At 41.2% G+C, this 11086-nt stretch overlaps 2 protein-coding genes across 4 annotated transcripts in view; one reads left to right on the top strand and one right to left on the bottom strand.

Moving 5' to 3' along the window:
* Positions 1–5: 5 nt before the first annotated feature.
* Positions 6–8143, bottom strand: LOC146963908 (sushi domain-containing protein 6-like). Of its 3 annotated transcripts, XM_085766878.1 has the most exons (11): positions 7903–8143; positions 7176–7317; positions 6036–6227; positions 5658–5849; positions 4886–5077; positions 4487–4681; positions 3976–4167; positions 1922–2116; positions 1712–1844; positions 1170–1567; positions 6–1088 (listed from the first exon to the last, which is right to left on the bottom strand). In XM_085766878.1, the coding sequence occupies exons 2-11, from the start codon at positions 7291–7293 to the stop codon at positions 1063–1065; spliced, it is 1833 nt and encodes a 610-aa protein (XP_085623004.1). In that variant the 5' UTR covers positions 7294–7317; positions 7903–8143; the 3' UTR covers positions 6–1062. The 3 variants fall into 3 exon arrangements, with proteins under 3 accessions (XP_085623004.1, XP_085623005.1, XP_085623006.1); XM_085766879.1 differs by lacking the exon at positions 4487–4681; XM_085766880.1 differs by lacking the exons at positions 4487–4681; positions 4886–5077.
* Positions 8144–8275: 132 nt separating this feature from the next.
* fsip1 (fibrous sheath interacting protein 1) overlaps positions 8276–11086 on the top strand; it is a 47561-nt gene continuing 44750 nt past the window's right edge. Inside the window, exons 1-7 of the mRNA XM_085766881.1 lie at positions 8276–8501; positions 8605–8656; positions 8739–8908; positions 9627–9708; positions 9812–9907; positions 10550–10674; positions 10906–11025. Coding sequence (XP_085623007.1) covers positions 8340–8501; positions 8605–8656; positions 8739–8908; positions 9627–9708; positions 9812–9907; positions 10550–10674; positions 10906–11025 — 807 coding nt within the window. The 5' untranslated portion in view covers positions 8276–8339. The remainder of the gene's footprint in view (positions 8502–8604; positions 8657–8738; positions 8909–9626; positions 9709–9811; positions 9908–10549; positions 10675–10905; positions 11026–11086) is intronic.

The raw sequence follows: 11086 nt of genomic DNA, 5'->3' as shown, positions 1-11086 counted from the left end.
ATTGTAGTTCCCAAGAGCTGTGGAAACATCAAAAGAAGCCATGGCTGATCAACAGCATTCTGGACACTTAAATAAATTAAATACACAGTTTCCGGGTGTGAAACAGGAGTTTCCAAGCAGCCTGAATAAATTAAGAAGATCATATTTTCCGGTGTTCACCTTATGTGTATGACAAAGCCACATATAATATCACCAAGCAGTGGAGGCATTTAACTGACATTCATTTTTAAAATTCCTTAATGTACATATTATAGATACCTGTGCATAGAAGTGGAAAGCTAAGGCCATTGGGGGAAAGGGTATGAATAAGAGAATACATTTGGAGATGTGACTCTTTGTAGGGATGACATGTGTGCTGAATGCAGGCCCGAAAAAATAAGCCACTGGAAACATTTGCCCTCAGTCCAAAGAAAAACACAGCAGAGTGCTCTCTTGGGTGGACAAGCAGCCTTATACTGTACAGTGACGTGTGGAATGGTGAGTCATGACATCTTAAATAATGACACATGATCACAAAAAGACGATGGTTTGAGTGCACATGACTTGGACAACAACCTTGATTACCTGGCCTTCATGCATCTTTTCCAATGTGTATTCAATGGTGTGGTATGATATGTGGTTAAAGGAAAGTAGTAAACAAGACACTGATGACATTATTAGCTTCAAAAATGAGCTTGCAGCTTTGCCCATTCATCTGAAATATATCAGTCATTTTTTTCCAACAGCCTTTAAAAGACATATTTCTTCAGGTGAGCCTGTTCCTTTCTCTTTTTGTCCTACATTTTCAAACTGAGCTTCAGACATTAGACATACGAACATGATGTAGGAACTCTGATAAAAAATGTAAGCATGTATGTACATGTGAAGCCCCTCTCTGTTCTTCTTTGGGATGGTTGGAGGAAATGTTCTGAGCAACCGACACAGCTTCACTCAGAGCCTCTTCAGCTGGGCTGGTCTGTTTTGACAGCTGTATTGACAAACGCTCAAGAGGCATTCCACTCATCAGTACAGGCCAGTAGCAACTCTGGTTGTTTTGAGTAAGACCAAAGGCTGCAGCATGTTTCAGGCCTCCTTCAGCAATGGCATATCTGTAGAAACAGATTAAAAGTAGCATCAGCACCAAGTGGAGGTTTTAAATAAGTAAAAAGTGTGTATGGAGAAGGTTTTACCATCAGAGTAATCCATCTCAGAGTCCAGACACAGCCTGTGGTGGTCGCTGCCTGCAAACGGCCTACTTTGAGAGGATGAAGGAGCTGTAGCACCTGCGGGTTCCAGAGCCCAGGAGGAGGATGAGGGTGAGGGTGATGAGGAGGATGAAGATAGTGGTACAGGGTGGACCACAGCCATCTCTGAATGCTGCTGTTTGAGGGAAGAGGGCCTAGAGGGGCCAGCCTCTGGCGCTGTGGCGTTCTGACCCTCAGATAGCACTATCTGCACTCGCGACTCAGAGCTAAGTGCTGACGCTGAAGCTCCACCACTGTTCACAGCCTCTTCGTATGAGGGCAGGGTCACCTGGACTCCTTCCACCATGATGGACACAGGCTGGCCAGAAACACCCTGATCACGTCTAGGTTTGGAGAACCAGAGGAAAGTTTGCATCTGTTACTTTCCAGGTTAGATTACTCAATGGAAATGCTTGCCATACAGTAGTCTCTGGTTTAAACGATAAGATGCTGGTAATAAACCGATGTAACTTTGAGCAACAACTCACCGATGAAGAGATTTGAGTTTTGGTTGTAGAAGTACAAACAGCACCACGAGGAGCAGGATGAGGGCCACTGAGCTGGCTGTGGATGCTACAATGGACAAAGCGGGCATCCCAAGGGGTAAAGTCGGATCACGGTCTGCGAGACACAAACAATTGACTTATCTGTACAGAACTTAGTAATCACTTATCTGATAAATGTCATGTCATCCTTACCTTGCTCCATGAGGCAGCTGAGCTGCATTTGGCTGTCCCACACCCCATACTGACAGGTAAGGTATTTATAGTCCCCCTTCAGAATATAACCTTCCTCACAGAAATATTCAATCACAGTGCCATGTGAAAGTCTTTGGCATGGTGAGGGGTGGCAGGTGTAGCCCCCATTCTCCGGCTCAAATGGAGGCTTGCATACTGTTCACGGAAAGGACGAAATTAAATGAATACATCAGTGTTGTTTTTTCACTAAGATGGCAGTGCTAAACTGATCTAAATGCCAAATTGAAGGACAGTAACAGTTGTTAATGACACATGTCACGTGACTGTGCAAAATGACATGTGGAATCTCACTAGGCTCCATTCATGGGGATCCAACCCAAAATTAGTAGCAATTAAAACACAGCTTAATATGACAATTTCACAAGGAAAGTATGGTCTCCCATTTCATACCAGCATTCAGTAAATGTGTTAAAGAGAGATTATAGGCTCTGTGCACAAGTCCCGTGACGTACTTCCGCTTTCCGATTAACTTCCTGCTTCATTCGCGTACTATTATAGAGTCTCTTGTCACAATAAACTTTATAGATATAGATCAACGATGTTCACCGCATTGTGGATGCCCACTCCCCTGCTCCCAAAAGCAAACGAGAGAATGGCTTTTGTCTTTATATATCGAGTTACGTGCAGTTAACCAGCTAACGTTAGCGACATGCTATTTTAAAGCTTTGCGTTTGTTTCGTATTACTAATAAAGTTTGTTGTTGTACTGACTGTGTTCACTCCATGTCTCTCTCAGTGTCGGGCAAAGATCAAGGCACAGGTGAAGTTGTTGTCAGGGCACTGTCACAAATCGATGACGAAAGCTGAGAAGCCTCACAGTTTGAGTGTATGGTGGTGAAGCTTGGATAGATAAGAGCGGCTGCATGAAAAACCCAGTGTTCCCGATGTTGTTGGGGGCTTAGTTAAGGTCATACATGTTTCATGTAACTCTTAAATTTGCACACAGTGAAAAGAGTGGGTAACAGGTAAGTTTACTTAGCTGGTCCCCACTGGGTTACTGCTTTACTGCGTTCCTATTAATATTTTTCACCATTTCTTTGTGCATGCCTCTCACTGTTATTAGCTATGTTTTACCTAAACTCAGTCATTCATCAGGACTGGAATCTTTCAGTACCGCTTGTAAAAGTAAAATGTCATAGTTAATACTTATCAATCTTGGCTTGTTTTATTGTTTAATCATTCTTTTAGGACACAGTCTGGGTTTGTTTTTTTCCAAAAAATTTCTACATCTCATAGCCACTGCAAATGTCGTGCGTGTTTGTTTTTTTTTTAACAATATTTCAACTGCACTGAATCGATATCCCTAATTGATTTCATGTGATTCATGGTAGCCAGCTTGCATCTTAAATAAAAAATTGTTTAGGTAAAACATAGCTAACAACAGTGAGAGGCATGCACAAAGAAATGGTGAAAAAATATTAATAAGAACGCAGTAACCCAGTGGGGATCAGCTAAGTAAACTTACCTGCCTTCTCGACTTTAAGGGGAATTGCCCTTTTTTTAAATAACATAAGAACATGAACACATGCAGTAACCCAGTGGGGACCAGCAAGGTAAACTTACCTGTTAACCACTCGTTTGTGTGCAAATTTAAGAGTTACATGAAACATGTATGATCTTAGCTAATGTAGCCGATGTTCATATCTGGCCCTCTGCGTTGTGTTTCTCACGGCCTGCCCTAGGTGGGGTTTGAACCCTGGTCTCCTGCACGGCAGGCGACAATATTGGGCAGATTTTGATTAGAAGTTTATTGTGACAGACACTCTATAATAGTACGCGAATGAAGCAGGAAGTTTACCGGAAACCAATATGCCAACAACCGGGGAAAGCGGAAGTACGTCATGGGACTTGTGCACAGAGCCTATTGCTTTTGGGGCTAAAGAACAATATAAAGTCAGTGTTCAGCTTCAGTCTTTAAAGACCCATCCTGAGCCGTATGTAATCAGAGACTGTAATTTTAGTGCCGACGTTAAAAAAATCGGACTTTGTCTTTACCATCGCTGCGTATACAGCGGGGAGGTTCAGACGACCAGTGCCCTTGTGCACTGCAAGTGAGGATGCTGGATCCATCTAGCAGGTAACCAGAGTCACAGCTGTACTGTAGTGATGTGCCCACAGGGAACAAGCTCCTGTTGGTTTCTGTCAGATTAGTTGATCCATGCTGCACCATCGAGGGTCTTATACAACCTTAAAAAGGGGACAACATTCAAAAATACCATTAATACAATATGATACAAATTACTTTATGAATCCCCAAAAGGAGCTCAATTTGTATTCAATCTATTGAGAGTTATAGGCTTTTTAATACACATATGGCTTTGTTGCTAACCCTAACCCTAATTTGTTTTATAAAACAAAATGGTACAAAAGGGAATTGTGGGAAAAAATTGTAAAAATAAAAATAAGAGCCAAACATAAAGTCAGTGAGACAAATACCAGTAAACACACTTTTATCCGTGTAATTCTTTATCTAATATTCCAAATATCTTGGTAAATCTAGCTTTACCTTGCTCCATGCGGCAGCTGATTGGCATTACGTTGTCCCATTTCCCAACCTGACATGTATGGAATTTATAGTCTCCCTCCAGAGCATAACCTTCATCACAGAAATACTGAATTATGGTGCCATAAGAAAACCTTCCACATGGGGAGGGGTGGCATGTGTAGCCCCCGTTCTCCGGCTGATACGGAGGTTGGCATACTGTCCACAGAAAGAAAGAAATACAATAAATATCTGTGGAGTTGATTTGTTCCCCCGTGTCTAAGTAGGCCTACTTCATTAATGGGGGGAAAAAAACAACCTGTACCTTAAAATCAGAGAATTTAAAAATATGAGTAATTAAATCAAAAAGAAAACGATGATGAAAATGCAATGCAGAAGTACAATGAGAAGATATGTCTTTACCGTCACTGCGTATACAGTGAGGAGGTTCAGAGGACCAGTCTCCCAGAGTGGTGCAGGTCAGGATGCTGGGTCCGGCTGGCAGGTAACCAGGGTCACAGCTGTACTGTAGTGATGTGCCCACAGGGAACAAGCTCCTGTTGGTGTCTGTCAGATTAGTTGAGCCATGCTGCACCGTCGAGGGTCTTATACAACCTTAAAAAGGGACATTTAAAAATACCATTATTCCAGGCATTATTTCTGTTAATGTTTGAGAGTAGTACATTAAGCTATAAATAGAGTTTTATAAGGCATTTAATTTTGGCACTGAAGACAAAAATGACTACGACGCATTTCGGCATCAAGCCTTCATCAGGGAGTCAACATCAACGTCGCATCTACAAATGGTTTCACTGAGAGATAAAAACATATTCTCCCTGTGCCTGAGGATACTGTCTCCTCCACAATCCAAAGACATGCATGTTAGAATCATTTGGCCACTCTAAATTGCCAATTGGTGTGTTTGGCTCTGTGTATCATTATGGATAATGAATTCAATTAAAGTTAACGTCTAACAGACATGGCCAGAGGTCTGTTAAAACTTACACAAACATGACCTCATTCAAGTCATGTGGGCCTGTGGTTAATATCCTGTCTCTCACCCTAGGATGTCTTTTTGTTTGGCTAGAGCTTGAGCCCAGTGCTTCTGCTGCTGCACAAAGTCCCAAATTATATTTTCATTTGCAAAGTATAACGTGACTGTGCAAGAGCATAGACATTTTGGAGACTGACCAACCTTGGCTTGTACAAGTGATCTGCATGGGGCCATCCCACTGCCCATCCTGACAGGTTAGGTAGTTATAGTCTCCATTGAGAACAAAGCCCTCATCACAGAAAAACTCAATCACAGTGCCATGTGAGAACATTTGACAGGGGGACGGGTGGCAGGTGTAGCCCCCATTCTCAGGTTTGGTGAGGGGTAGACATGCTGATGAGGGAAAAAAATACAACATATGAAGAATCACCCCAAGTATAAAAACTGTTATTTGTTGTGGTTGTTTTTAACTTAATAGGTAAAACTGGCTATAAAATGGTAAGCAAATATCCCTACTTGTCATAGATCCTTATTTTACTTAACAGGTTAGAAAAGACAGAGATGGACAGCATATCTTACCACCACTGCGTATACAGTGAGGAGGTTCAGAGGTCCAGCGCCCCAGAGTGGTGCAAGTGAGGATGCTGGGTCCGTCTGGCAGGTAACCAGGGTCACAGCTGTACTGCAGGACTGTGCCCACAGGGAACGAGCCCCTGTTGGTTTCTGTGAGGTTTACCCAGCTGTTCTGGACCATGAATGGCCTCACACATCCTAGAAGAAAAGAAATTCTGTGAAACCACCAGACACTGAGCAAACAACTGCAAAGATTGTACTAGAAGGGCTACCCCAACTACAAAATAAGGGTACTGAACCATAACCACAAAATTCATACAGATTTACTGCTTGATTAGCATCTTATTACAACAGTACAGTACAGAGTTGTGGGATCAAGATTTTTTTTTAAAGTTTTTTATCTGGAGAGAATGAATGTGTCATGTCAATCTTCTGATTTTATAATTACAACAATATTGAGTGGAATGCGAAATCTTTATGTAAGAGTGGTGAAAGAGGGGAGGCAAATGAGTCACCAGTCACCATCTTTTGGAAACCAGTCATAAAACATAACAATCCACCTATTATACATTACAGTGAGTGCAACCCTCATCTGATCTTGCCTTTAGAACTGGAACTAATGTAGACTGTTATTACTACTACTACTGATTAAACTTTTTTTTTTTTTTAGCTGATTAGACTTTGAACTTCATCTAGTTATAGTTCAGTCAGAGGTGACATTTTAACCACTGAGGTACATTTTGTTCTGTTTTGAACATGGTTTAATACTAGAACCAATGACAAAAAATTTACATCTGAGTTCGTGCTTGATGCGCAGTTCAACGCAGACCACCATAAATTGTATATTTGTCATTAGTACAGTAGAAAATTGAAATAATAATAAAACTACAGATAATAATAGCAAAAACATGTGATATAAGCCAGATAGTTCCAGCACTGCACTGTTTCTCAAGATAAACATACTGGTATAAATTGGCACAGACGTTCATCGAGTCTACAATCTGTCCTCTATCATGCAAAAAACAACAACGACAACACAGATTTGAATTCTGGTTTTGGTTTTCATCAAAGAACTGTAAGTTAATTCAATACACATGAAAAGAGAATACACATAAAGAGACTGCAACAGTAAAACCTGCATCTTACCTGACCCTTGCCCAGTGGACACTACAGTCAGTCCCAGCAGCAAAAAGAAGGACCGTTTAGTGGCTGATGAGTGGGCCCAAAAGGCTCTTGTTGTTGACTCTATCATTCCATTGCACATCTTCCCCCGCAGAGTCAACTCAACCTGGGAATATCAGAAACCCAGATTATTACAAATATGGCCTTGACCATCTGCTGATGCCTGTCGCAGGTACGCTGCAGAGCTTGGGCCGCTGGGTGTGGGACTGTGATACAATGACAGAAGTGAGACAAATTACATTAACAGTACTATAGGTATTCAGCAAGCTAACAATGAGTCAATGGGGAACGGACACCTGTGCCGTGATTTAAAAATGTCAGCGATACATCACATTGGAAACGGTATCCCAAACATGTAAAAACAAACAAAAAAAATGCTTATATTGGTTCTGAATCGTTCCGTCTCTGCGGCTACACAGCCATTTGCACCATTTTCCCTTTCTATCTATGGTAGCTAAATTTAATAGCACTAAGGAGAAGGCCAAACCGATGGATGCTACATTTAATTTTCGCAGGCATAACGCTGATGATAATTAACGAACAACTGTGCTACCACCTTAGATTTACCGCCCAACAGCGCACATTACTGATTTTAAATGTTGTGATAACTGCCTGGTATAATAAATATGCCAATTTTACCTTGCTAACGCTAGCTGGACATTAAAACGAATCGTTTGTCAACGTTACCTACCACAAAAACACAGCCTCGAAACCTCCACCCTCGCTTTCCTGCGCTGGTCCTTTATCAACAATACATCCACTGCATCGAATACATTTTATTCGAACACGAGTTATTGCAGGAACAACACAAATATGGTTTACGAGCTGAGCGGTACTGCTACAGCTAACCGCTAGCTAGCTCCCTGGTGGCTAACTTGTTACCCGCTACGCTAGCTAGCTGCATCGATTGAAAGATCAGCTGAGCAGCCTCGACTTCGTCCGGTAGCCATAGTAACAAATATAGATTTCCATAGTAACAACATCCGGGAGTGTTTGCGTCCATAGTTACCAAACCTTGCGCGGAAAACTGTCGAAAGTTTCTTTGTCTAAAGTGTTTTATTTGGCAAATTGCTGTTTTATAAGCAAATAGGCATTTCTTAATGAAACTCAGGTGACGAGAACCACACGATGGAAATTATCAGAGGTAATTTAGACGACATTTCAAGGCCTGCGTCGAGTGAGCAGACAGGTAGCCGTGTGTCCAGCGCGTCGTTGTCTCACAGTGAAAGAATCTGTCCTACAAGCCCATTTTCGCTTGTTGTTTTGACCAGCGATGCTGCTGATATTCCAGTGAGTCAAGTAAGGATCCATCAGCAGAACTAAACTTGTGTTCGTGAACTTAAAGATGTTATAACTTCCAATAACTTTAGAAAACTTGTCCCTGTTGTTCCAGAGTAGCTCTGAAGAAACTGTAACCTGCTCTTCGGCAAGTGATCCTGATCAAGGTAGGTGTTGTTAACTTAATGTCAACATGTCATCATAACTGAATTACGCACAGTAATAGAATAATAATTTTATTTTATGAAGGTCTGTGTTGTGTTAATGTTACGGATGAAGAGGAGGAAGATTCACAACTACAACAAGCCATTGAGGAAATGAGACGACTTGATGAAATACTGTCTGCAAAGATAAGCAGAGAAAAAGAAGTCAGATGTCAAAGGAAAGAACTTCAAACTAAACTCTGGCAAGAACTTGTGGTAGATATAACATTATCAGTTAATTTGACATGTGTTTTTGACTGAAAAATGTATCCATTGTTACCACAAAGGCCCTGTTCAGAATAGTGGCATGCAAAAGTTTGGCACCCCTGGTCAAAATTTCTGATGTGAACAGATAAGCAAGTGGAGGATGAAATCTCCTAAAAGTACAACATTACGGATGACACATTCCCTTTACATTTTAAACAATTTTAAACAATATACACACTGTAGAGAGATTTTTTTTCTCCATCTGTTACATTTTCAAAATGACAGAAAAGGAAAAGGGCCCTCAGTAAAAGTTTGTGCATCCTGCATAGGTTGGTACCTAGTAACCCCCCTTTGGAAACTCTCACAACATGTAAATAGTAAGTAGCTTGTCTGATAGCCTTCCTTGGTCAAAGGGTTTTGCAGGGTGCTGCTGCTTTCCCCATTTTCTCTCTACTTTATTAGAGTCTTTTTATTTTTAGGTAATAAGATATTGCCTAAAATATCGCAGAAGACTGTTTTATGTTTAACTTCATGCATTTTGGAGATTATTTAATCACATTAACACAAATTTTGATCAAGGGTGCCCAAACTTTTGCATGATGCCACTGTGTCAAGGGAAGTGTTAACTGATGTAGCCACTGAGAGCTAACTATTTGTGTTTACTTAAGATGCATGTCAATGCCATGTCTGAACAGGGCTTGATGTTATACTATGCATTTTTCTGCAGCAGAATAAGCCAGAAGGTCGGTCTGAAAGTGCTCATGAGGCTTTAAACACAAGACTGTTTTTAGCTCTGGAAGCACCCAGCGGTAAGCATAAACAACAACATACAGTTTGGCAACAATATTGAGAATTATTTGACATGCAGTCATTCTGAGACGTCCAAAATGTGTTTTTTCTTTTATCTTGAAGGGACAGAGGAAGAGGATGATGAGGAGTTTGTTTCTCTGTTTGAAACTCAGGTTCCTGACAGTAACCGTGATAGACACAGGCAACATTTTGAACAAAGTGAGTCCATGTAAATCAAACATGCAGCACACATATTTTCATGTTTGGTTCATGTGCTGATATGTATGTACTTAGTTGCACTGCCTACATTGTGCACTTGATGGCGCCATGAGCTAAGGGAACGTGTGGCTGTTATTTTTCCCCTGCAGACAGCAGTGAACTAACTCAGATATTACAGCAGTTTTCCAGAGGTGAATGCATAACAAATTACCCACATGTGACTCGTGAACAATTTTCTGATCAAGTTCTCGTGTTTTTTTATTCTGTTGATTGGGAATAGATGATTTTGTCTCCCACTCCAAAACAGCATCCCATGAGGAATTCAGTGCATTTTCCCTGGTGAAGAACACTTAGGCAGCTTGCTGCTTGCTGTCATGGGGGCATGAACCTCTTATATTTGTGATGAGGCACATTTTTCTCACTCAACCTGTAGCATTAGATTTTTTTTTTTAGAAATGAATTACTCTTCAACCAGTTTCAAGATTACTTGGGCAGCTGCTGTCTTAAATTACATGGGTCAGATGACAGATTAAAAACTCTTGACTGCGAAAAGACTGCTGCAGAATCTCAAATTTTGATTATTATTAAAGTTTTAACTTACTTATTTACCTTCTGGGATCTAAAAAGTGGCTTGTCTAACAGGTGAAAAGAGTCCAGGAAGCTCAACAGAATCATTTGAGACAGGGGAAGATCAATCTAATGGCAGCCACTGTGAAGCTTCCAAAGGCAAGAAAAAACAGAAGGACTTTGTCAAGAGGAACATTGAGGTATGTCAAAGTTCACGTTGGGCAAACTGCAGCGCTGGGGTTTATCGCATGACTTAGAGCAAGTCTCTCCACTGTTTGTTTTTCCAATGAGGAAAATATTTGTTTGTAGTTCAAGAAAAAATACCTATTTTAATCCAATCAGGGCACCACGGAAAAGAATAGAAATGCGATGCAAATGATAATTTCCATTGTTTCTTTTTTCGTCTCTCCAAATGTTGTGTAATGCAATAGCTAGTAAGTGGTGAAGGGGGCCAAATGCTTTTGACCCAGGCGGAGAGAGAGCGTCTGGCCGAGCTCCTCCGAGAAATAGACGAAGAGGAAGAGGACAGTGCCAAAGGCGCAGACACAGAGGTAGGCTGACATGAAACGCTAACAGGCAACATATGCTGTAGGGCCAGTTCCTCTTTTTGGG

Source organism: Trachurus japonicus, chromosome 22 (assembly GCF_045865225.1).
Source record: "Trachurus japonicus isolate A0001 chromosome 22, Traja_1.0".
Classification (NCBI taxonomy): Eukaryota; Metazoa; Chordata; class Actinopteri; order Carangiformes; family Carangidae; genus Trachurus; species Trachurus japonicus.
This window is presented reverse-complemented; position numbering and strand designations above follow the sequence as displayed.